Source organism: Triturus cristatus, chromosome 9 (assembly GCF_964204655.1).
Source record: "Triturus cristatus chromosome 9, aTriCri1.1, whole genome shotgun sequence".
Lineage (NCBI taxonomy): Eukaryota > Metazoa > Chordata > Amphibia > Caudata > Salamandridae > Triturus > Triturus cristatus.
Window position 1 is genome coordinate 11,082,815 of NC_140592.1, and position 27,283 is coordinate 11,110,097.

The 27,283-nt window shown below is 48.9% G+C and overlaps 1 protein-coding gene across 1 annotated transcript in view; it reads right to left on the reverse strand.

Moving 5' to 3' along the window:
- Window positions 1–27,283, reverse strand: part of POC1A (POC1 centriolar protein A) — a 194,498-nt gene that overhangs the window by 43,535 nt on the left and 123,680 nt on the right. Inside the window, exon 7 of the mRNA XM_085624221.1 lies at window positions 25,843–25,976. Coding sequence (XP_085480347.1) covers window positions 25,843–25,976 — 134 coding nt within the window. The remainder of the gene's footprint in view (window positions 1–25,842; window positions 25,977–27,283) is intronic.

Genomic DNA, 27,283 nt, shown 5'->3' on the forward strand with positions numbered 1-27,283 from the left:
TTTGCAAGAAGTATTGTTAAAACAACTGTGAATGTGGGCCAGCTTTGCTTGTAGGTTGGGTTCTGGGTCTCCGCAAGTATCGGTCAAGATTTACGATGCCAAGTGTGTGTCCCAGACCTGGAACTTTAGTGAGATCATGGGGTATTCGAAGACCGATATGATCCAAGCTGCCGAAAATACATTTTAAAGGCGACTTGCTAAGGTCCCGCAATGTACCCCGGCTTTTTCAATACATGTTGAATTTGCAATTAGGGTTCTCGTTGACAGTCGCCCATAGCCCCCTGCTCTGCTGGGTTAAAGTCTGGAGCGGGAAGGAGCTTAAGCTGAACAGACTGTGCCTCTCGGATTGGTAGGCCCTGGAGGGTACCGCACAGAATCCACTGGTTAGCCTATGCCAAGGCAGCATTTGCAGCACTAGGGAGAGCACACGCTTACCTGACAACTCATTCCTTGTCGCGACAGGACCTAGAAGGTATAAAAGGAGTGTATCTTGAGCAGGCAACATTAACCAGAGAACGGGCTGAGTTGATGAAACCCCTGTGAGGGGTCACATGCTCCTCAAGTCTGTTCCTGGTATGGAGAATTACTTAATGCAGACATCTAGTAGGCGCAACCGGTTTCAATTTAATCAATCAATGACACCATCTTCTAGTCACACTCTTGAGGATGGGTCCACGCGGGACCCAGGATGCCCTGCGGCTGCGACAACAGGTCTCTGCAGGACACCTTACATTTTGTTATAGGTTGCAAGTGCTACAGTTGGCCCAGAAAGCAGTTTCTGTTACAATTGTTGAAGACTTTTAAATTTATCCATGTGCGACCTGCTCTCATGTATTTACAATTGCTTCCTAATGAACATGTCTGATTTGCTGTGGTCAGTTTTCTTGTGCAGTCCTGGTGTCTAGGCACCCAAGAACTGGCTGAGCTTTGTGTCAATGTATCTGGTGTCCCTTATTAGGTCTCGCCTGGCGTAGACTGCGCAGACATGCGCAGTCTCGCTGGCGAGATTTAATGATTTAGAGTAGCTTTCACTAGCGGGGTTTAAGCCCCGCCCCTCTTTTCCATTGGCTGGCGTCACCGTTTATGCTAAACGGTGGCCAGCCATTGGAAAAGAGCGTCCAGCGTCGTACACCTTTTTCTTTTAGAGCCGTCCCAGTTGGACTGGCTCGGTTGCCTTACGTGTGTGGTAAAAGCTTTTTTGTCTTTATGGGGCCATGTGTTTCAAGCACATGGCCCCATAAAGACAAGAAACCTTTCATGGCAGAAGTAAAGCAGGCCGCATGTTTATTTTTGCATCGCGCTTAAAGTGACAGCGCGATGCAAAAATAAACAGTGGCTGACTGGCGAGCGCTTTTTTTTGCGTTTGTTTTTTCCTTGTTCTCATCTGGAACTGCGCTTCTTTCTTGGACTATGTGTGCCACTCAGCCTGTTACAGGGCTCAGCACGTGCATGCAGCCTTTGCATTAATCAGAGGAACCGAGGTGTGGGAAAACTTGTGAGACCAAGGATGTAAAATTAAAGACACTTTCTTTGACACGCCTGTCCTTAATGAGAGTCTCGAATACTGAATTCAGGAGATGACTGTTGGCAACGCTGCATTCACTGATAGTTTCCTTACTGGCAGGGCGAATTCAGTGAGAGTTTCACAGCTGGTGGAGCTGCATTCAGTGAGTGTTTATCAGATGATGGAACTGCGTCCGGTGTGTGTTTATCAGCTGATGGAGCTGCATTTAGTGTGCGTATCAGTTGGTGGAGTTGCATAGGGTTGAAGTTGCCCAGTTCGAAGAGATACGTTCAGTTTGAATGTATACGTTGGGAGAGCTGTATTCAATGCGTGTTTGTTATTGCAGCCCCATATACCTGGTGCTATCCACTTCCTAGAGCCGCATCCAGTGACCGTGTCCCAGTTGGTTGAGCTAAATACAGTTGGATTGACCGGCTTGCCCGGTTGGCGGAGATGCATTTGATGGATGGTGTAGCCTATTCATGCTCTAGGGGTTTTCCAGTTGGTAGAGCTACAAGCTTGCTAGTTGACATGCAGTATTCGTATGGAATTGTCCAGTTGTGGAATTGAACGGTCCATTTGGGTTGGGTTGCCTAGTAGTGGGATGGTACATCCCGTTCGGCTGGGTGGTGGGATGGTGCAGCCCATTCGGGGTGTGTGTGGGTGGGGGTGATGCTCAGTTGCTATGATGCATGCAGTCTGTGGGAATCCCCCTTTGCGCCTCCTCTGCCAGCAGCTGGCTGCTGTACTTTCGGTATCACTCGAGTGATCTCCGGCCCCCTCCTTGAGCCTCGCCGCTCAAGCAGGGCCGCCTCTTCTCCGAGGTAATGGCGCGCTCCTCTCCGCTATTACTGAAGCGCTGAGGAGCGCAGCCTGCAGCCGGCCCCGCTCCTGCTCACAGTTCTGTGGGCACGGGGGCAGTGTTGCGGGCTCCACTAAGTGCTGATAGTGAAGCTGTGACAAGCACAATTGCCTCTCCCTGCGAGGTCAGATAGGAATAAAGGGAGCCGTAGAGCGCTCAACACAACACCGGCGCCGAGATGGCATTGGACGGGCAGACGAGGCTGCCTCAGACGGTCTTGGAAAAGATCATACTGTCTGCACTGCCGCAGGGGCACTTGCTCAGCAAGACACGTCATAGGGACTGATGATTGCCCTCCGAACAGTGAGCATGTCTAGGGCCCCTCCGTAGCCAGTAGTGTAGGGATGTTCATATGTCGTTTCCACGCCAGTGCAGTGTGGTCCTGGGCCTACAGGCTAGCCAGCACGTGGCGTTCAGAACAGAGGCACATGGAGACATGGAGTGTACTTTACTCCGTCTGGCGTGCAACTGCCAGGCAGCAGCGTCAGACGCCTTTTATTGCAATTGCGTCATAGCGCGCAAGAATAAACTATTGGCTGGACGTCGGCGGGGAAGTCTGCTTACCCCATGCACTGGTGAGCCAATGAACATTTTTACAGTCCTTAACTTTAATTAAACAATTTTTTTTTTTTACACTAAATCACAATTACTTCAGGTTTGCAAAACAGTTATGCTGATGTCTTTTAGCCCAAACAAAACTTTTAGACAAGATAGTTATTTAGAGGGGTGGATGGCACTGGATTGCTTCGTAAAAAGGTATCTCGTGCTACAACCCTGTCATTCAGAGTCCTGGCGAGACAAGCTAGGTATGGCCTTCGTCGGAGGCTCAGCATGGGATGACATGGGAGGTTCCTGCCAGACTGGGGGCTTTAGGGTTCTCTGCAAAGGACAGGATGCCACGGGGCAAGGGTGTTTATCATTAGAGTCTCTTGTAGCCCATTTAAACAGGCATTGACATAGCCAATAGGTCTCGCCTTTGGGACCTTATAAGTGTTTAATTATCCAGCACATTATACTTGGTGCAACATCATCAACTGTTGCATGGCTAAACACTTATAAGGTCCCAAAGGCGAGACCTATTGGCTATGCAAATGCTTGTTTAATCGGTTTTCATTGTATTTTGGATTCTTATGTTGTACGTATGTGTGCTTTATCTGCATGTTTTTATGGATATATATTTTTTGTTCTTTTATGGTTGCAGTGTACAACCGAATAAAGATTTTATGATGGTAAGCATTAAACAAGCATTTGCAATGCAATAGGTCTCGCATTTACGCGAGTTTGAGCTATTGACATTGCAAATGACAATGCCTTTTATTTTTGTTTTTTTTAACATAAATAAAAGGCATTGTCATTTACATTGCCAATTGCTTAAACTCGTGTAAATTCGAGACCTATTGCATTGCAAATGCTTGTCTAATGGGTCGATAAGGTGGGGCAGACTGCACGAAGCAAACCAGCACATAAATTATAGAAAGCCCATGTAAACATGATCCTTACAACATTGACTGTTAACCCAGGCACTGTTTGCTAAGCAATTTCTTTTTTAAACTAAGAGCTTCAAAAGTATCCCAGACAACGATCAAGCCAAGAAATGCAAGTTTTAGCAACAAGTTGAAATTATAAGAAAAAGGAATGTGCCGGTGCACAATAAATCTCATGTAATGGATGCTTCGTTTTGAAAGAGTTGATAAATTATCACAAACTCTAACAATATGGTGAGAAGGACATGGCGAGTGTTTGTTTGTTTTTAAGTCGGAAAGCAATCTGGGTTACATTAGAACAAGCGGCCGCGAAAGTGAAAGTGATCGCGATCAAACATCAAAGTGGCCGTGCGGCCACGAAAGTGAAAGCAAATGGTGTGCAGGCTACCAAATGGTGCGCGCGCCCGGCACACATGCACTGTATTTGGAGGCCTGAAAGCACTCGTTTGCACTTCCAGATCCCCCATTTACAAAAGCTCTCGCGAGAGCAGCGCTAAAGCGCTGGCTCAGGCGAGACCTAAAAATGGTCACATACATATGTGCATAGGTCCATCTTTGAATGTTTTTTTACAAATAAGAAAAGTTATAAAGATTGCCATTTGTGCTTGCACATTCATAGTTGCCAATCTTTGAATGGCATTAACCCACAGCAGCCAGTTATGAATGGTTTTAAAGCGCGTTCAAACATGGTTGCCTCTTGCAGTGCCCATGTGGGACCTGGAGCTCTGCGAGGGGAAGCAACGGCCCTGGTGTGTCTGGGAAGCTGTTAGCCTCTGTACAATTATACAATTTTAAAACGTAAAAATAAAACGTTTTATTCTTTAATTAGAACACACAGCTCTTGCATGGGTCATGAGAAAGTAGTACAGCAGAACACCGCCCTCACACAGAAGGGAACCAATGGCTGAAGTGCGCTCAGTCAATGTCCCATGCTGTATGCTGGGGTGGGCGGAAGCAACAGTTGAGTAACACCACTACAGACCAATGGATGAAGAGGGCTCAGCCAATGTCCTATGCTGTATGCTGTGGTGGGTTTCAGCAACAGTTGAGTAACACCACTACAGACCAATGGATGACGAGGGCTCAGCCAATGTCCTATGCTGTATGCTGTGGTGTGTGGACGCAACAGTTGGGTAACACCACTACAGACCAATGGATGACGAGGGCTCAGCCAATGTCCTATGCTGTATGCTGTGGTGGGCTTCAGCAACATTCGAGTAACACCACTACAGACCAATGGATGAAGAGTGCTCAGCCAATCAATGTCCTATGCTGTATGCTGTGGTGGGCGGAAGCAACATTTGAGTAACACCACTACAGACCAATGGATGAAAAGGCCTCAGTCAATGTCCTATGCTGTATGCTGGGGTGGGCGGAAGCAACAGTTGAGTAACACCACTACAGACCAATGGATGAAGTGCGCTCAGCCAATGTCCTATGCTGTATGCTGGGGTGGGCTGCAGCATCATTCGAGTAACACCACTACAGACCAATGGATGAAGAGGGCTCAGCCAATCAATGTCCTATGCTGTATGCTGTGGTGGGCGGAAGCAACATTTGAGTAACACCACTACAGACCAATGGATGACGAGGGCTCAGCCAATGTCCTATGCTATATGCTGTGGTGGGCTTCAGCAACAGTTGAGTAACACCACTACAGACCAATGGGTGAAGAGGGCTCAGCCAATGTCCCATGCTGTATGCTGTGGTGGGCGGAAGCAACAGTTGGGTAACACCACTACAGACCAATGGATGAAAAGGGCTCAGCCAATGTCCTATGCTGTATGCTGTGGTGGGCGGACGCAACAGTTGAGTAACACCACTACAGACCAATGGATGAAGTGCGCTCAGCCAATGTCCTATGCTGTATGCTGGGGTGGGCTGCAGCATCATTCGAGTAACACCACTACAGACCAATGGATGAAGAGGGCTCAGCCAATCAATGTCCTATGCTGTATGCTGTGGTGGGCGGAAGCAACATTTGAGTAACACCACTACAGACCAATGGATGACGAGGGCACAGCCAATGTCCTATGCTATATGCTGTGGTGGGCTTCAGCAACAGTTGGGTAACACCACTACAGACCAATGGGTGAAGAGGGCTCACGGAAAGCCCTTGTATCCAACTCCTACACGTATGTATATTCTTACTATGATCAAAAGATATTGGCACACCCCAGATCTAAACATAAGGATTGCAGGTAAGTTTGGGTTAGGCCAAGGATAAAGAGTAGCGCAAGGATCCCGTTTACGGTGACAACTGGGGATTTGTTAGGGTTGACGTTCAGACTGATGGCGAGGTTGAGGGGAAAAGACAGTCTAAGCCTTTGAAAAGCGGCAGGGATGAGGACTATAGAAAGAAACCATAAAGGTAGGGGACAGAAAAAGGCTTCTGTTTAGGGTGAGAATCAGGGTTGGGATAACTAAGAAAAAGGTTTTGTTTAGGGTAAGGACAGGACATGTTGGTTGAAAAGGAGGTGGTAGCAGGGGATTCAATGTAAAACTCTTTTCTGTTATATAAGAACTTCCTGGTGGTGGTTTCGGCATTATGGTATTCTTGGCTATGGTTTTTTTACAGGCACAAGTTCTTTACCATGGCCAAGATAGTTTACAACATAGGTTTTGCAATCATCCAACTAAATGGTGCTGATGTTATCATCCTCGGAAGCATGAAGAGGTGAGCCAACCCAACTGGGCTTCAGACTGTGATCTTACCTTCAGCCGAAATCTGCGGCTGGTGAATCAACGTGGTGACCTATCCCCCAGTGAATATCTATGTAAGATCTGGTCACCACCTCCCTGATGGATTTGTTGTTGAGGGGAGGAATGCCTGGAGGGGCACATGATGAGGTGTAAGGTGTCTTAATAGGTACATGGTGGAGAGGAAGTGTGCATCATGGCCTGCGCTGCTGAGGGCAGGAGTGTTTAGCGGGGGAGAGGGGAACAAGATTGCTGGGTTTGCTGTTGAGCATAGAAGTGCCTCATGCACAGGAGGGGAGGAGGGATACAAAGTGGTGGATCTGTTGAAGTGCCTCGTGCTTTACCTTGTTGAGGGTAGGGGTGCACAGGAGGGAGGAGGGATACACAGTGGTGGATCTGTTGAAGTGCCTCATGGTTTACCTTGTTGTGGGTAGGGGTGCACAGGAGGGATACAAAGTTTTGGATCTGTTGAAGTGCCTCGTGCGTTACCTTGTCATGGGTAGGGGTGCACAGGAGAGAGGAGGGATACAAAGTGTTGGATCTGTTGAAGTGCCTCGTGCGTTACCTTGTCGTGGGTAGGGGTGCACAGGAGGGGAGGAGGGATACAAAGTGTTGGATCCGTTGAAGTGCCTCGTGCGTTACCTTGTTGAGGGTGGGGGTGCTCAGGAAGGGTGAAATGACACAAAGTGTTGGCTTGGTTGTTGATGGCAGGGCTGCTGAGTGAAGGGAGGAGTCCCTTGCTAAGAGTATGAATGGCCAATAGGGTATCTTGCGGATGGCACTGTATTACAACATTTACGTAGCACTTACTGCCCCTATGTGGGGCGCAGAGCCACTCCTTTTAATGGTTAACACGCTACAGTGTATGACTGGAAGGGTGCTATCTTTGTTTTGATCCTATGTGGGAAGAGTTTCCGTGCATGTGCGCATGTATATGGTACTTCTCTAGTGCAAACCTATCAAAATGGCAGCAGAGCGCTGTACATGGTCAAAAGACGAGCATAAAGTCGGCGAGTGAGAGGAGCTTGGTTGTCGATGTTCACGCAGTGTGGTGTAGGGTTCTTTGAAGAGGGGAGGCTTTAACTCTTTCCTAAATTTGAGCAACATTAGGGTAGAAAAAAGGGATACGGGAATGTAGTTTCAGATCTTGGGTGCACATATGGAACAGGCCTGCTGTCTTGTTTTTTCTTTGCACTTATTTTTCTGCAGTCTGATGGGTCCAGATGTGCGTGCGCTGAGCTACACCAGAGATGATGTGTGTGTGTGCAAGATAAGCATGGGTGCTGGTCGTGACAGCTTTATAAATGATGCAGCTGGTTTTGAAGAGGATACGGGCCAACGAAGAGAGCCAACGGAGTTTCAGAAGGATGATGGTAACAACGTGCTACAGCATGTTGGATGCCAGTGTGGCGTCTGGAATGCCAAGAAGTCGGGCATTATATATTCAAGAGTACGAGGCCTTGAACAGTGCTTCCGAAGTAGTTTTCTGGAAGAAATGGTTTGACTTTCCATGTCGTGTGCGATGACCATTGAGGTGTGTTTATCCCATCAAGGGACGCAGCACAAGTCAGACAGACGCACAGTTTAGGTTTGCGAGTAAGCTGGCTGCTTTGATAAGCTCTGCATTTATAGTATGTTTAATGATCTAAGTCTGCTAAGTTTGCTACTGCACAAGGCTGGCCATTCTGACATTTTTGTTTATACTTCTTGTTCTGAGCAGGCACAGGTTAGAGAGAGATGGCTGCGAGACCTGCCGGCGTGGACTTTGTCAGAATCAACCCTTTTCTGATGGTCATTGTGCGATGACAAGAAGTGGTCACCGTATAGGGATGGCTTGGACCTGCAGCGTGGACTGGATTAGAGTCCTCTAGCTGTCCAGTGGTGGCGTTAGAACAATCTCTTCAGTTACTGCACGATATACAGCACTTACTACCCCTATGTGGGCCACAGAAACACTCGTTTCATGGCTAGCACGCTACATTGTGCAAGGTGTGGGCTTGGAAGCGTGTAGTCTTTGTTTTGAATCTATTTGTGAAGTCCACATGGATAAGGGCGAGGATCCTGAAGTGCAAAAATTTCTGGATATGACATCGTCGGTGGGACTGCATATGTATTTACAGTCCCCTACACATGAGAAGGGGCATATTTTAGATCAAATTTTTTCAACCGTTCCGGTGGTCCTTTCCTCCCTTGCCCCAGTTCTTTGGTCGGACCATTTCCTAGCGGATTTCACGCTAGGACATCAGCCTGTGGCCGCCCGCATTTCGCAGCGGCTCGCTGCTCGTAGTTCTAGAGCCTTCCACAAAGTCACCCCGGCCATGATCACCCAGGCTTTAGATACCCATCCTTGTGTTTTTACGGGCAGACTGGAGGATGATGTGGTGTGTTTTCAGAATTGGCTCACTGCACGTTTGGAAGCCTTGGCACCATCTCGCCAGGTTAGATCTGAACTGGCACGAGCATCAGCCCCGTGGTTCTCTGCTGCCTTGGCGGCCAAGAGAAGGCACTGCAAGAGGCTGGAGAGAATTTGGAGGAGGCACTATGATACATCGGCTAAGCAGTCTTACAGAGCAGCAGTGAAAGAATATCACAGGGAGCTCGTTGCAGAGAAAAAATCCTATTTGGCCAGAAGGATCGAGGAAGCAGATAGCTCCTGCAAAGAGATCTTTAAGATTGTTAAAGAATTCATCTCTCCCTCCTGCTGCACTTCTGCATCTGCTTTCTCGGAACCTTGGATCATGGAGCTTGCAGTATTTTTTACTAATAAAATGCGTACTATCCAGTCAGCGTTACAGGGAACCCAGATCATCTTGAGCAAAGGTTCAGAGGTCGATGGCCTTTCCAACCCCTGGTTATGCCCACCAGCTATGCATATGGATTCTGTGGGCCCTACCCTGCACTGTTTTCCCTCTTTAGAGCCTCAGGCCTCGCTTGACCTTTTGTCTAGCCTGAAATCTGGCTCTCCTCTGGACCCTTGCCCCGCCAAGTGTCTTGCGACCCTGGCACCTGCCCTTAATCCGATCATCAACCCTCTCATTAATGCATCTTTGAAGTCGGGCAAAGTCCCCTCCTCCTGGAAACAGGCCTTAGTTCTTCCCCTCATTAAAAAACCAAATGCAGATGCTAAACTGCATTCTAATTATAGGCCAATCTCGCTGCTTCCTGCCCTGGCCAAGATCACTGAAAAGTGTGTTCATACCACCCTTACCAACTTTGTAGAGGGCAACTCCCTTTTACATCAGTCACAGTCTGGATTTAGATCTAACCTGAGCACCGAGACCGCTCTTCTTGAGGTTACTGAGATTGTGAAGGAGACCCTCGATAGGGGTGGAAAGGCCCTGCTTATCATGCTTGATTTGTCGGCGGCCTTCGACACCGTCCCCCACGACCTCCTCCTAATTAGACTCTGGGAGATTGGGCTGCGGGGTACGGTGTTCGCATGGTTTCAGTCTTTTTTGGCCGATCGGACACAAACGATCTGGGCCCCCCCTTTCTCCGCCCGGATGCCGCAGCTTAAGGTAGGGGTCCCGCAGGGCTCCATACTGAGTCCTTCCCTCTTTAATATCTTCCTTACACCTCTTGCGGCACGGGTGGAGGAGCTAGGGGCCCAGATCATATCCTATGCGGATGACACACAGCTCCTGTTCACTTGTGACAGGGGCTGTGACTTCGATGGAGCAGCCATTCGGAAGTGTTTGGAGTTTGTGTTTGACTGGTTTGGGAAAAATGGCCTCAAATGCAACTCCGACAAATCCGAGATATTGTTCTTTGGCTGTCCTGCAGACCCACGTTGGAAGCTATGGTGGCCTTCGGCCATGTCTCCCCCTGCCAGCGATTCGGTTACAGCGAAGAACCTGGGTATGATGGTCGATAACACTCTTTCCTTTAAAACCCAGGTTGCCGGCTTGACTGGGAAGTGCTTTGCCATCTTAAGGATGTTGCGCAAGTTTCTGCCCTATTTATCTTTGGAGCATAAGAAAATTACGGTGCAAGCATTAATTGGCTCGCGCCTAGACTACGCCAACATCCTTTACTTAGGTCTTCCTGAGTATCTGCTGACTCGTCTGCAGATAGTTCAAAATTCTGCAGCCAGGGCAATCTTCGGTTTAACTAGAAGATCTAGGGCCAGCAATCTCCTTGTCTCTCTGCATTGGTTGCCGATTCGTAAGCGTATCTTCTTCAAGACCCTAACTACAGCTTTTAGGGCGCTTCATAATTTCGGCGCTGAATATCTGCAGAGAAGGGTCAATTTCTATCTTCCATCTAGACCTCTGAGATCTGCTGCCCAGGCCAAGGCTATTGTTCCAACAGTGAAGCGTGCTCGCTGTGGAGGTCGCTCCTTTAGTTACCTTGCACCCCGCCTCTGGAACACATTGCCCTTGACGTTGCGGGTGTGCACCAATCTCTCGGTTTTTAGGAAAGGACTTAAAACCTATCTGTTTGCTTTGTAATGCTGTTATGGTTAATTCTGGTTATGTTTTCTGCTATGGCTGTTTGTTTGCTGCTGGTATTTGGTGTGATGATCTTTAGCGCCGGGACGCTCTTTGGAGCAGCTGAGCGCTCTACAAAACAAACAGTAACATAACATAACATAACAAGTGCTTTTGTGCATGTGGTTTTTCTAGAGTGCAAACCAAGCCAAAGGCAGCAGAGCACTGGACATGGTCAAAAGACTACGGATGGATTATTTTGTTGGGGGGCTGGGGGGCTCTTGATGATCAGTGCTCATTTGTTTTTGCACGTGCGGCTGCCTAGGGACACACAAGTATTGATTTTGTTTCTAGGGGTGCTGCTGCCCAGAGGGGTATACCTCCACACCTTGGCTTCGTTTCTCACTTTGAAAGAGAATGATGGGCGTCAGTGGCTTCTACAAACGGCACACATGGCTGCGCCTTGTCCCTCTGTGTTAGAGAGACCCCAGGTCAAGGGGATTGCACACCATCTATACACTCACCCCTCTTACAAGAGCTCTTCTCCCAGGATAGCTCCTCGGTCCGCTCACTCCTCCTAGAGCAGAACCACTGCCCACTTACTCTTCCTACAGGAGCTGGTGTGCTCACTCACTCACTCACTCCTCCTTGGAGAGCTCCCCAGTCCACTCACTTCTCCCAGGGCAGCACCTCTCCACTCTCTCTCACTCACTCACTCACTCCTAGGGAGCCCCACCTCTCCACTCACTCACTCCTAGGGAATCCCACCTCTCCACTCTCTCTCACTCACTCACTCCTAGGGAACCCCACCTATCCGCTCACTCCTCCTAGAGCAGAACCACTGCCCACTTACTCTTCCTACAGGAGCTGGTGTGCTCACTCACTCCTCCTTGGAGAGCTCCCCAGTCCACTCACTTCTCCCAGGGCAGCACCTCTCCACTCTCTCTCACTCACTCACTCACTCCTAGGGAACCCCACCTCTCCACTCACTCCTCCTGCTGGAGCTCATCTACCCAAGTACTTCTCTCCCTCAAGGAACTCAACGGTGTACTCACTCAGGATAGTGAACCTCTGTAGGAAGCTGGCTCGGTATATGGAATGCCACTCGTGGTAATCCCATGCACAGAGTCCAGGAGTTCCCCAAAAGGGCTCTATTAGTGGTAGTGTGGGCGAGCAGCCTTAGGCCCAACACAGAGGAGTGTAAGACATTTATTGCACATCAGTGATTAATAATGGACACATGACTCAAAAAGGAGATGCACACCAATTTTAGAAAAATAAGCTTTGTTTGCGCTGCAAGACAGGTAGACGTTTTGTTGCAGGTTTATTGAAGCTGGAGACAGTCCAAGACAGTTGTCATCTTCAGCTTCTCTGCAAGGATGTCTTCTTCCTTCTTAGGTCGACGCAGATCTATTTTCCAGGTCTGGGTGAGTCACCTAAACACTAGATTTAGGGGCCTTTTTAGGGGAGTAGCAGGTAGGGTCAATGGGCACCTTACCTGGGGTGACTGCATCCTCAATTAGGCCACCCTTCTGTGGAAGGAGGCATGGACCTAGCCCTCGTTGGAGGGTCTCCCCATCTTCAAGATGGCTGTGACTGAAAGATGTGCTTCATCTCGCCTCCCCCACCTTAGGGGTGGAGTTGGCAGAGGTGGGCAAACCTCACATACTTTAACTTTTCCCACCCAAAGTGGGGGTGTAAACTGGGATCTGCCTTCTGGGGACTGTGGCTGGGGACCACATTACAAAGGCTGCACTGGCCCATTCTGGGAGAGGAAGTGTGAAACCTCTGCCCAGGATGTGCATTATATCTGGTCCCGGGGAGCAGAGGCTCTCCACCCAGGGGTCCAGAAACATGTCTGGTGGTAGCAGGCTGCCTAAAGAAAGTCAGTGCCCACACGAGGGTCGGCAGGTTTTCAGGGGGCACCTCTTAGGTACCCGCTGAGTACATGGTTTAATAAATCTCACACAGGCTTCAGGTGGAATATATAACGAGGAGTTGTTTGGTACCAAACACTCCTGGCTTCAGTAAAGCCATCATGGTGCTGGGCGACTCGAGTTGTTGAGTTACCAGCCCATGTACTCCTCATGGCTTCCCTGGCACTTACAATATTAAGGAATGGCACCCAGGCAGGGTTCCATGTCTACGTTGTTGTTTTTCACCACACAAGGGCATGCAAGCTGCAACGGCAGTGGCATAGTCCTAGTGAGGGGGGTCCCCAGGGACTTTCTTCAGCTCCCAAGCCCTAGGTACCCATGGTACTACTTACTAGGGACTTACAGGGGGTAGAAGTACCAATTGTGAATAGGTTTTAGGGAAGAAGCAATGGCACAGGGGACCTGGTTGGCAGGGACCCCCTGCACTACAATCGAAACCACATCAATTACCGGGCAACACGTGAGGGATAACAATGTCAAAAAGGGCTCTTTCTTACAACCTGCTGTCTATTCAGCCACTCCTAGCCCAGCTCCTCTGTCCACTCACTCACTCACTCCTAGTTCAACACCTCCGTCCACTCACTCCTCTTCTCTGTCCACTCACTCTCCAGCTCTTCTGTCCACTTACTCACAGTCCAGCTCCTCTGTCCACTCACTCACTCCTAGTCCAGCTCCTCCGTCCGCTCACTCCTCCAGGCCCTCGGTCTACCCACTCACTCCTAGTCCAGCTCCTCTGTCCACTCACTCACTCACTCCTAGTCCAGCTCCTCTGTCCGCTCACTCCTCCAGGCCCTCGGTCTACCCACTCACTCCTAGTCCAGCTCCTCTGTCTGCTAACTCACGCCTAGTCCAGCTCCTCTGAGCGCTCACTCACTCCTAGTTCTTCTCCTCTGTCCGCTCACTCACTCCTAGTTCTTCTCCTCTGTCGGCTCACTCATTCCTAATTGAGCTCCTCTGTCTGCTCATGCACTCCTAGTCCAGCTCCGCTGTCCGCTCACTCACTCCTAGTCCAGCTCCGCTGTCCATCCACTCACTCACTCCTAGTCCAGCTCCTCTGTCCACTCTCACTCACTCACAGTTCAGCACCTCTATCCACTCACTCCTTCTCTGTTCACTCACTAACTCTCCAGCTCTTCTGTCCACTCACTCACAGTCTAGCTCCTTGGTCGGCTCACTCAGCATAGAGACCCTCCTCTTTCTATTCAGTCACTCCTAGTCCAGCTCCTCTGTTCACTAACTCACTCTCCAGGTCTTCTGTCCAATCGCACCAAGTTCAGCTCTTTTGTCCACTCACTCCTAGTACAGCTCCTCTGTCCGCTCACTAACTCACTCACTCACTCACTGTCCAGCTCCTCTGTCTGCTCACTCACTCAGTCAGTCCTAGTCCAGCTCCTCTGAGTGGGTGGACTGAGCAGTTGGACTGTGAGTGAGTGGACAGAGGAGCTGGACTAGGAGTGAGTGAGTGGGTGGACTGAGGAGTTGGACTAAGAGTGAGTGGACACTCACTCACTCCTAGTCCAGCTCCTCTGTCCACTCACTCACTCCTAGTTCAACACCTCCGTCCACTCACTCCTCTTCTCTGTCCACTCCCTCTCCAGCTCTTCTGTCCACTTACTCACAGTCCAGCTCCTCTGTCCACTCACTCACTCCTAATCCAGCTCCTCTGTCCGCTCACTCCTCCAGGCCCTCGGTCTACCCACCCACTCCTAGTCCAGCTCCTCTGTCCACTCACTCACTCACTCCTAGTCCAGCTCCTCCGTCCGCTCACTCCTCCAGGCCCTCGGTCTACCCACCCACTCCTAGTCCAGCTCCTCTGTCCACTCACTCACAGTACTACAAATCTGTCCACTCACTCACTCACTCCAAGTTCAGCACCTCTGTCCACTCACTCCTCTGTTCACTCACTAACTCTCCAGCTCTTCTGTCCACTCACTCACAGTCTAGCTCCTCTGTCGGCTCACTCACTCCGAGTCCAGCTCCTCTGTCCGCTCACTCAGCATAGAGAACCTCCTCTTTCTATTTAGTCACTCCTAGTCCAGCTCCTCTGTTCACTAACTCACTCTCCAGCTCTTCTGTCCAATCGCACCAAGTTCAGCTCTTTTGTCTACTAACACTAACTCCTAGTCCAGCTCCTCTGTCCACTCACTAACTCACTCATTCACTCCTGGTTCAGCTCCTCTGACCGATCACTCACTCCTAGTCCTGCTCCTCTGTCTGCTCACTCACTCCTAGTCCAGCTCCTCTGTCCGCTCACTCTCCTCTGTCCGCTCACTCACTCCTAGTCCAGCTCCTCTGTCCACTCACTCACTCGTAGTCCAGTTCCTCTGCTGCTCACTCACTCCTAGTCCAGCTCCTCTGTCCACTCACTCACTCCTAGTCCAGCTACTCTGTCCGCTCACTCACTCGTAGTCCAGTTCCTCTGCTGCTCACTCACTCCTAGTCCAGCTCCTCTGTCTACTCACTCTTAGTCCAGCTCCTCAGTCCACCCACTCACTCACTCCTAGTCCAGCTCCTCAGTCCACCCACTCACTCACTCCTAGTCCAGCTCCTCTGTCCACTCACTCACTCCTAGTCCAGCTCCTCAGTCCACCCACTCACTCACTCTTAGTCCAGCTCCTCAGTCCACCCACTCACTCACTCACTCCTAGTCCAGCTCCTCTGTCCACTCACTCACTCCTAGTCCAGCTCCTCTGTCCACTCAGTCACTCCTAGTCCAGCTCCTCTGTCCACTCAGTCACTCCTAGTCCAGTTCCTCTGCTGCTCACTCACTCCTAGTCCAGCTCCTCAGTTCACCCACTCACTCCTAGTCCAGCTCCTCTGTCCACTCACTCACTCCTAGTCCAGCTCCTCAGTCCACCCACTCACTCACTCCTAGTCCAGCTCCTCTGTCCACTCAGTCACTCCTAGTCCAGCTCCTCTGCTGCTCACTCACTCCTAGTCCAGCTCCTCAGTCCACCCACTCACTCACTCCTAGTCCAGCTACTCTGTCCGCTCACTCACTCCTAGTCCAGTTCCTCTGCTGCTCACTCACTCCTAGTCCAGCTCCTCTGTCCACCCACTCACTCACTCCTAGTCCAGTTCCTCTGCAGCTCACTCACTTCTAGTCCAGCTCCTCAGTTCACCCACTCACTCACTCCTAGTCCAGCACCTCTGTCTAGCCATTCACTCACTCCTAGTCCAGCACCTCTGTCCATTCACGGTTCTACAAATCTGTCCAATCACTCACACCCTCCTAGTTCAGCACCTGTCTCCACTCACTCCTGTTCTCTGACTAGGTGCTAAAGAGAGAAACTGGGACTTGTCCCTGGAAAGGGGGGCGAAGAGGACACGTCTACGTCACATGCTAAAGCCGGGGTGCAGTACACAAGGGGCCCTGCTTCATGAGTAAACATCTTAGACCGAGTCGGTGCTTTCCCTTGCATTGTGGTACTTGAAGTCCGGAATTTAATATGGATGGATATACAGAACTACAAATACCAGGAAACCCTGACCTGCTGAAGGTACTGCCCTCAGAACTGGGTAACAGAGCCCGGGGGGGTAGAAGGCAGAGCCGAATTACAGAAATCTGCACCGGTGTACAAAACCGGCGCAAATCCATTTGCACCTGTTTTTGCAAACGTGTAATGCAGCGAAAACAGATTGTGATCCAATCAATTTTACTGACAAGTGTTGCACGAGAGGAGAAGATTGGGGACATGGACGCCGAGACTGAACGGCGCAGAAGAACCGTTTATAACTAGGGCTTTCCGGTTTTATGGTATTTATTTTTTCAACATTTCCATCAGTATTTAACTATATTTATTATTCGACCATCTTTTTGGTATTTATCTATATTTATTTTGTGTGTTTTAATAATAAATGGAGTCGTAACATGGCGTATTTTCACATTTATTTAACTGATCAATAGGCACTCGCACCCTAATGCCGGTTACTTTTTACAAAATAAGCAGCCAATATAGCAGAACGCTACACCCACATGTAAAGTTTAGCAATATATACAATATATGCTAACACATGCCTACATTTATGGAAATCCCATCCTGTTTTTTTAACTCCCCATGCGGCTTCTCTGGTCAGATGTTGCCTTGGAGCTCATAAAGACAGTGTCAAAAGTCACTCGCAAAAAGCACAATTTTCTGTATATTTCGGCTTTTAAAAATAAATACAGACACGAAACGCATTGTTTTCTGCCTGTATTTAACTGTAAAAATCAGTAAAACGGAAAACTGTGAGCCTTATTTATAACTCAGTTTGAATGAGCAAAGACTGGCTGAACAAAGAATTGAAAGTTTGGCATCTAACCAATAAAAATCTAAATAAAGTGGAATTTGTTGCTGTTCTGCCGCGTATGCAATTAAAAAGGAAACAAATTAAATTTGCTTTCCATGTCTCAACTCTTTTTTATTATGTGAAGACGACCAAAATAATGTGTGCCATGTTTGCCAGGGTGCAGAAAAAGGGGCTGCTCCATTCCCTCTACAAGCAGGAACAGATACAAACAGATCTGCTGTTCTAATTCTTTTCTCTGCGCACGTTATGCCCCAATACAACGAGGTCTCTGCCTCCAAGAGGGTTAAATACCATTTAATGAGGAGTAAAAGGCCGCAAGTGGCAGGGGCGGGTCCGCCTGGGCACGGGCGGGAGCGGGCACCCAGCACTAATGCGGGCCTGGGTCCGATGGAAGAGGCCACAGGTGGCAGGGGCTGGTCCGCCCGGACAAGGGCGGCGGAGGGCAGCGGGCACCCAGCACTAATGCGGGCCTGGGTCCGATCGAAGAGGCCACAGGTGGCAGGGGCGGGTCCGCCTGGGCACGGGCGGCGGAGGGCAGCAGGCACCCAGCACTAATGCGGGCCTGGGTCCGATGGAAGAGGTGGCAGGGGCGGGTCTGCCTGGGCACGGGCGGCGGTGGGCAGCGGGCACCCAGCACTAATGCGGGCCTGGGTCCGATGGAAGAGGTCGCAGGTGGCAGGGGCGGGTCTGCCTGGGCACGGGCGGCGGTGGGCAGCGGGCACCCAGCACTAATGCGGGCCTGGGTCCGATGGAAGAGGTGGCAGGGGCGGGTCTGACTGGGCACGGGCGGCGGTGGGCAGCGGGCACCCAGCACTAATGCGGGCCTGGGTCCGATGGAAGAGGTCGCAGGTGGCAGGGGCGGGTCCGCCTGGGCACGGGCGGCGGTGGGCAGCGGGTACCCAGCAGTGATGCTCGACGCGTGCCTGGCTCCAGTGGAATAGCCCCCAAGTTTCAGGCGCCACCTGGGCACGGGTGGGAGTAGCACTGATGCGAGCCTGACTCTGGTGGAAGAGGCCGCAGGGGCAGGACGTCACCTGGGCACGGGTGGCGGTGAGCTGCGGGCCCCCAGCACTGATGCCCGATGAGTGCCCGGCTCGCAGTACCCGACGGGACAGCGAGGCACCCCAACAAGGCAGGGGCCACATCCGCCGCAGTCACTCCGTTCCAGGACACTAGACCCGTGAAATGTAAACTTGGCACACTAGGAGGATGGGGCGGTGACGCCCCCTCCCCCCCCCCCCCCCCCCCCCCCGAGGAAGCAGCAGCCCAAGAATCCGACAAAAACAAGCCCTCCAGGTGGCGCATTCCAGGCCTGACAGGGCGCCAGCACATTCCGATGGCTGCATTAACAACTCTGAACAGGCATTAAAACCGACCTGCGCAAGGCAGAGCGTCTTATCCCCCCCCCCCCCGCAGAGAGCGACTTATCACCCCGTCCCCCACCTCCAGGTAACGGGCAGCCTTGCAGGGGCGATCTGGAACCTACCACTGGCCTTGACTGCAGCACCAACACCCCCTCCCCCCTCCCCCCTGTCATGACCTAGAACCACTAACCTCATAGCAAGGCCCTCTCCACCGTTAACTCAGGCCATGACCTAGAACCAGGCCTCCTAATAAGACATGCTCAAGTCCCAGCAACCACCCCCTGGACATGACCTAGAACCACTAACCCCTTAGTAAGCCCTTCTTCAAATACCTGCAACCACCAACTCAAGTCATGACCTAGAACAGGTCCAGGTTTCCGCAATCGCCTACTGATGAGCAAGGGCTCACCGAACAAGAACCAGCAACCACCTATTTATACCTTCTCCTGGTACCAGCAAGCACCGCCCTGGTCATGACCTAAAACCACTAACCTCTTAGAAAGACTTTCTTCACCTCCAACTGCGCTCATGACCTAGAACAAGCAGCCTCCTGGTGACACCTGCTCAAGTCCCAGTAACTACCTAGAGAGATCTCCTCTTGGAACCAGTGAGACCTAGTCCAACAACTAGCAACCACCCATTCTGGTCATGACCTAGCAGTAACATCATAGTGGGGCCTTGTCCAAATTCAAGCAATCGCCTACTCAGGTAGTTACCTAGAATCCGCACCCTGCTAGTAAGACCTTGTTTAGGAATCAGCAAGTGCTTCCTCTAGTCCGGGCTAGACCAGCAATGGTCTGGAAATCCCTTATTTTAGAACCACAAAGGCCTTCACCCAAGGATTCTATTGTGCCTCCTGTCACCTCCAGCAAGAACATCCCCTCACAAGACCTAAGCAACAAGCTCTTGGAATTCTTCTGTAACAAAATCACCTTCATATATTGCAACTTTGAGCATCAACTGGACACTGTCACCATCACAACTCAATTTCCCATCACAGCCAAAGAACAAACCCTAAAGTAGTGCCTTGCCGTCACAACTGTAGACATTGTTTCTCCCATAAAGAGCATCCACTTAGGAGCCCCATCTGACCCTCGAGCCTACCACACCTTTAAAGGACTCCTACCTATCAGCAAAGCACTAACACCCCTCTTCATGCCTTCATCTACTCAGCCACATTCCAGGACCTCTGGAAACATGCCACCATCAAGCCCCTGCTCAAGAAACCAATTGCTGACTCCGCCACGCTTTTCAACTGCAGGTCCATCTCCCACACCCGGCAAAAATCTTAGAGAAACCAATCAACTGACGTCTCACAGACCATCTCAGCAACCACCAGGTCCCTGATGCCACGCAGTCCGGATTCAGGCTTAACCATAGGTTAAAAACAGCACTCATCGCGTCACAGACAGCAATTGCATGATCCTTGACAGGCGTATGTACCTTTATTACCGATGAATAATAAAAATCGTTGATATACATAACATTATACAAATTCATTTACACAAATTAGACAGGATTTTAAAAGGAATAAAACCCATAATATAGTACAGGCCGCTTAAGATAGAACTTTGCGCTTTCAAGCAATGAGTGAAAAACAATAGCGACAGTTTTCGAACAGATAATCCTCCATGGATTCGCCTTGTAATGTCATATAAATGCCAAGAGAAGTGCAATTAAAACACATGTTTAACACCAGAAACAGGAAGGCACACCATGGCGACGGCACACCACGGAGGAGACAACACACCAAATTGAAGAAACATTTCACATAATTATGTGAAAAGTACATAATTATGCAAAAAGAAATTTTAGAAATAATGGAAAGAAAAAAAAGCACCGCAGTGCGATAAATGGCACGCAATTACACAAATTGGCATACAGGCATAATTTTATGAATTTTATGTAACAAACATAATAAAAATTCTTCATTTCACGCCAGTGTAGTTTACATTTCTCACAGGCCTTCAATCAGAATGACCACTGTCCTGGCAGAGTAAGGACACCTTTTATGTTGTTCCCTTTGTCCTAGACCTCCTGAGTCCCAATGCGTTTGCTCTGAAGTCCTGAATACAATTAAAATCTAAATCCAAACACGACTATGAGGAAAGGCATTCTACCATAAACCTCTTCTCTAGTGGGAAACAGACTAAGGCAGATACACAGAATACCCCATCTCGCTAATAAGAAGTGCAAGTTACTCTGCAAGAATATTACTTTTTACCTCTCTTACTCTTTAGCCATTTTTGAGTTTCTGAACCCAAACACCAGGTATTTTCTCCCATGTTGCCTTCGACAGAGGTTCAAAATCATGGTGTTATGTTTTTCGCGGATGAAGAAGTTATTTATGTTCAATCAGTATCTTTCTGGCGGATGCTGGACCTACGTGCATATTCCTCATCTCTTGAATATTCCCTTGTGCCAGACTGGATCTGGGAAGCTTGTAATAGCTCTCCAGTGCCGCTTGGTAGTTTAGCTCTGGCTTGCCGCTGGGGACCACTCCAGACATTACATTACTGGCGCCCAAAAGGCCCCAACCCAATGACCGACATCAGTTCTCTTTCTCTACGCTTTGATGCAGACCTAGAGTAGCGCTCTGTGGAAATCTTTCTACACAAGTTGGCTTTTTTGCAGTGCGGTGGAGGATGTCTCCACCTAAAGTCAGGCTTCAAACCCTGTGTGTTCTGCTATTAAATGTTCATTTCGGATCCTTGCAAGGTGTTTTGTAGTGCTGGGGGACCAAAGCTCTCGTTGAGAAAGGTGTAGGTAGAAGTATCCACCAGAAGCTCGCATATGAGGCCATATGTTGAATGTGAAACTGTACAAAGGAAGGACTACAACAGCAGGTAACGTAATGGACAAAATGCAATGTATACAATTGAAGCCCCGTCCAAAACAGGCTCTGACCCAGATCATAATATACAACCTATGCCACTACTGACATGTTTGAATGGGAGAGGGCAATGGAGACAACAATGTGAGATCAGAATGAATTGCCACAGAGTGTGGCACTGGCACACTCATAAAACATACTTTACTAGAATCAGAAATGACTATGCCCAAAAAGCCTCAAATAAGGCAGTACAACTGCACACAGATCAGACTTTAAAGCCAGTGGCCCTCGTGCATAACAGGCAAAGCTCAGAAAATTGGAAGGGGTTACACAGTGAAGTCCACTGGCTTCGCCCCTAGGTTAACCCCCGTGGCGTCAACCCTTGGATAACCCCTATCGTCATTGCCAATAAAGTGTAGCAAACCTGGCAGTCAGGATCTGCAGTGATCTGCACCTGCCCAACAGAGCAATCAAAGAGACTGCAACCTGAACCTGACTGAATCTGTTGGTGGAGCAAAAGGTGAAATGCTGGCTATTCCCAACCGAAGCTGGAAGGAGCCAGCAGGTACATCACCATCTTCTCCATTACAGATTAATTGGTGGCACTCAATCCTTATTGATCATTATTTTTGGTAATAATGTTTCTCCTTTGTTAATATTTTTATGAATTTTGAATGTGATGTCTAGTTAAAACCTAATGGCATGATGGTAGTTTCTTTAATCATAACTTTTTTGCTACAAAGGATTCAAATGCAATATTCACTCCATGCATTATGTTAGTAAGGCTACCACTTGTATAAATATGTGTAACATTATTAACATATCCAGAAGCAAAAGTTTCATTTTTTTCACTAAGAGAAATACACAGGTGGATAGTTTATGATGGTTTTTCTTCAGTTAAATGAAAGCATGTTTAGAGGTACATGAAGACGTGTAGTTACAAAAAGACAAAATAGAATATAGAGGTCTACCACCCAAACAGGGGCGACCAAAGGTATACAATCCATATGGTTTGGCAATGCTGGCTCACTTTCTGGAAGATAAAATATTTATAAAGCAAGAAAGAAAATCAGGGTAAACCAAACAGGCCAGCGAGCGAACAAACACAAAGGAAAGTATTCCAAATAAAGGGCAGAGGCACGAGATACCTCTAGCCACCCATGTTTTGGTAGAGGACAACTGTGTTCCATGTGGCCAGTTTTTGGACTGCATACTTTGAGTTGGAGGGCGGACAAGAGTGTGTATCGCTTTTCCATATGTTGTGATTGGTACATGAATAACAACAACTGCCAATCTGTTGATGGGTTAAAATCATTCACAACCTTAGACACAAGTTGGGAAGTCCTTCTGAAAAGTAAATCTTGAATCACCACGAAGTAGTTCAGCTAAGTTTGGTAATGTGGTTTAACAAGAGGTTAAACACAAATTATCTCACAAGCACACACCCTGTCTTTATTTATAAGAGCAAGCATTTTAGCAGGATAAAGAGAGGCTTTAAATTTATAGGTCTCGCCTAGCGTTGCAGCGCAAATCGCTGCTTACTTTGCGAGGCATGCTGTATTAGGTTATTTTTTAGAAGTGGTGTGGAAGCCTCGCCCACATTTTTCATTGGCTGGCATCATCGTCCATGGTAAACGGTGGCTTCTAATTGATAATGAGGCTTCTTAGTCCCTCCTTGTTACCGCCCTGTCTCCTTTTGGGACCGCCCATCAGGACTGGATCTTTTACTTGCGGCGTTATACTGTCTCCTTCAATTTATCGGTGAGCACTTTTTTTTATGCTAGTGCTTGACTGTGTGTGGTGCGCGCTTTTTAGCCGGTTCTTAGAGCCCGAGAAGAGGGCTCCAACTGTGCTCAGAACGAGCACTGTGGCCAGAGGTGCGTGGGGGCACCAGTAAATTCTTCTTGGAGCTCGGGCCGTTGCGGAGACTTCACTCCGTATCCAGGTGCCTGCTGGCGGCAGCCAGGCAGGAGCTAAGCCGGACTGTGGGCGGGGCTTAACGAGGGTGGAGCCCATGCCGCCGAGCAGCATGTGGATCGGTCGCTAGGAGATAAGGGGGCGACACGGCCGGGGTGCCTCCGCCAAGCATGTCGCCACCGTGCAGAAAAAGGAGAGCCAGAAGGGCAGGAACTTCCACAACGGAGATGCCTTCAGCGCTAAGTGCGCAGTCCCCTTCCCTGCCTGATACTTTTGCATCGAGCACACAGTATTCAAATGTGCATGTAGCGCAGCCATGAAATGAATTCTGTATTGGTTGTTACATTAAAACCATTTATGGTTATTTGACTAAGCGGCGCTTATTTTTAATCGACATCGGGTGGGTGACAGGCCGATTGAGCTCGGCTGTAATTGAAGGCTGTGACCTACACTTAGATCGCTGTTACTGCACATCTCACTGAGCTGTTTGACTTTGGTTTGCATTAACAGCCAGGTATTACGCAAGGATTGCGAACGCTCGCGGGTCACAGGTACCACAGATCACTGCAGCAAGCACTGAACCCTCTATCAAACCAGTTATTGAGATTACAGACTGTAATGACCTGGTATTTCTCCTGCCCTCATTCACACAAACATGCACTCTGCTGCAAGTCCATTCATTTACTGAGCTGCTTTAGGATTATGTCAGACCTGTGACGCACAGCTTGTATACAGACCCTCGTAGCAGGTGCATTAACCCTTTTGAGCTGTCTTTGAGGCTTCTGTGTACTGGGCTCGCCATGATAGACGCTTCAGTAACCAGAAGAGACAATTGATGTGACGTGTTGGGCCCTTTTAGCCGAGGGGCCGGAGCATCTTTTGAATACGGTGGGCCCGTGGGTCTATGGACCTGTGATCTTTAGCTCTGGAGAAACCACCCCTTTTCACTTTGGTTTAATGCATAAAAAAGCAGCGCTGCAGTCGATTCGCTTAAGACAAATTGTCTGCTTCTTGGTGCCGTCAACCCGCACAGGCAGTGCGCATCCTTGGGGGTTCTCTAAGTTTGCAGTGCGCATCCTTGGGGGTTCTCTAAGTTTCCACGTCCTTCCAGATTAATAGGCGCCCACTGTTTATCGCTGCGAGATTTGTGAGTTGCTGAGGTCCCGAGGAAAGAGGTTAAACCCGTGAGGCTTTTACTGCGAGCAAACTGCACGTGTCGCAGCTTTATTCCGACTGACGCCATGCCAGATCTATTCCTCTCTCTCCTCCCGCCGCCTCTTTGCCATCCTCAGGTACTTGGAATTACCAGGCAGTAAGATAGCCCAGTGGGTTCAGTACCTTCGCCTGACAGCTGAATGTAGGACTTTCAGAGATCGATTACAATTTATAGTGCTACGAAGTTTCAAGCCCTGTGGTAGTGCGCCATTTGCAAGTACTGCGCCGTCATCATGATGTTATCTTAATGTGGTCATTTGAATGATTGGCAAAGTAACGGGAAATGCCTTTGTGGAGACATCCAACAGAACATTAAGGACTACTGCCACCCATCTGTCACCTTCAGTTTTTTTCATGAAAAATATGGAGTTTTCTACGACTGTCACATAAACTAAGTTCAATGCATATAATAATATTAGGAAAGTTGCAGGGGTGTGTCGGGAGCAGAGACTTGATGGCCAGACAGATGGATAACTTATTCGAGGTGGCAGAGGCCGACAACGCTGTAAGGGGTGATGCATGTGTTAGAGGCCTTTTATTTATGTTTTGGTTTTTGAAACATAAATAAAACGCATTGTCATTTACACTGCCAATAGCTTAAACCCGCGAAAATGCGAGTCCTATTGCATTGCAAATGCTTGTTTTTTTCTGGGAACTGGTTTACATTTTGGAAATCCAGAGTGTGCATTGTCTGAATCTGGTCATTCTTCTCCACGAGAACAGTGGGAGTAAAAAAAGTTCTTGCTACTTGCGGTTCTTGAAGCGTCTCTACCCCGTGGAGCGCAGTGACGCGTGGTCGGCTGAATGATACAAAGGTCGCTGTCCCTTTGTCAACGTCTTTGGACTTTGAAAAGTAATGAGTTTGTGTGGACTGGAACTGAGGGCCACGCTATTTCTAGAACTTGTTTGTCTGACACTATCTTTCTTAATTGCAGTGGAAAGACATTAACTGCAGTGACATCGAAGAAATAAAGACTTTTTACAGACCCTTGCATCTATCGACGGACACCAAATGGAGCGGGGTGGCGGCAGCAAGGCTGCACCATGCAGATGGTTAGTTAAATGAACACTCCTACCACTTGACAACACATCGCCCAATATCTACTTGATAACATTACAGAAGAAGAAACAGGGATGCGGACGTTGACCGGTTACCTTCATCTATGAAAGTGAAGGTTGAGAAGAGACCACAAGAGTGAAGTTGATCGCCTTGGAGAAGACAAGTGAGAGTCACAAACACCAAGTGCTTCAAACACACCTCACAGCGAACGCACACTGCAACACATACAAAATTCATCGTGTTCACCTGATGGCCGTGAAGAGTGTACAGCAACCTTCCCTCCAATAAATCCAGTATCTTCAGGGTGGAGTCATTGGAAGCAGTGATGAGATAGTTCCCAGAAGGGTGGAAAGACAGACTGTTCACCGCTGCGCTGTGCACTAAAGACAGGAAATGAATCTTGGTTAAAAGTGTGGCTTCGCGTGTGCGCACCCTCAGTTTATTCCGCTGCTGGTCATGTGAAACCTCCAAGCATAGCTGGTCTTGGACACGCGTAAGGAGGATTGAGATGGAACATGGAGTTAGATCAGCACACTAACATATCTGGTCTAGCCGCCTTATAACTACACACCCAAGGAAGAGAACACAAATGAGTCTACTCAATGAGGAGGTACCCAAGGAAGGGCGAAACAAACCTCCTCCAGAATAAAACTGCAAGAACGGAATCAAGGCCGCCAAGAGAAGGCCAATCCAGGGAATAAATCACAAGAGAGTTTCCAGAATCCAAGAAACACCCAGAATCGGAGGTCATGCTCCCCGTGTCTGCGATCTCCTGGATCTGCACTAGTGCGGATCAAGAATACGGTGAATCAACACCATCAATGTCGCTTGTAAAGGTCCCTGTAGTGTTGATGACAATATAGCCAGTCCCAGTGACAGCAATAAAAGGATTAATATAGGGGATACCTTACGCTCTGCCTTACATTAGAAGGATGCTGCAAGTCACAGAGGAGTTCCATGACCATTTAAAGGAATGAGGCCGAAGGCTTCGACAACTTACCAACCCAAGCCAGGCAATCGGGCAAACTGTAGCCACGGACCTCCTATGCCTTATCTGAGGATGGCACATACAGGGCAATGATCAGTCCGGTGAGACTACAGGATCATTCTTGCATTAGTGAGTTCCAAACCCTCCTTCCCCACGGACGGACACAAACAAGAAATCCACCCTACATGCTGAAAAGACTTTATTATAAGGAGTGCCCAAATCTAATGCATATCATAGGAATACATGCAATAAATAAATCAGTGGCAAGGAAAGTAATTAACAAACTAATGAGACTAATTACAACATTATATTCAATAAATCAATGTATCACATGACGAAACCAGTCTTTAGTTACCAAACCCTGCCTTTTAGCCTCTGGCTACACCTTAGCACCAACTGCCCGTCTGAGTGTCGAAGGCGCCTCCAACCTGTGCACCTCCGCGGGGTAACAGACTCGCTGTCAGTTAAGATCTGCGCTTTGAGACGGTAGTTCCGTCTCTTTTATGGCATTCCTTGTCTGAGAAATGTGCAGGTAATGAACGGTCTAGCTTCTGGGAGCTCATGGCCTTCACTGAAGAGGTTTGAAACACACCGCTCTTCAAACCTCCCAAGGAAGGCTGAAGCGGCCTCTCCTCAGACCTGCTCCTGTGACAGATACAATTCCCTTACCCTGACCTTGGCACTAAAAGCCTTGTGAAG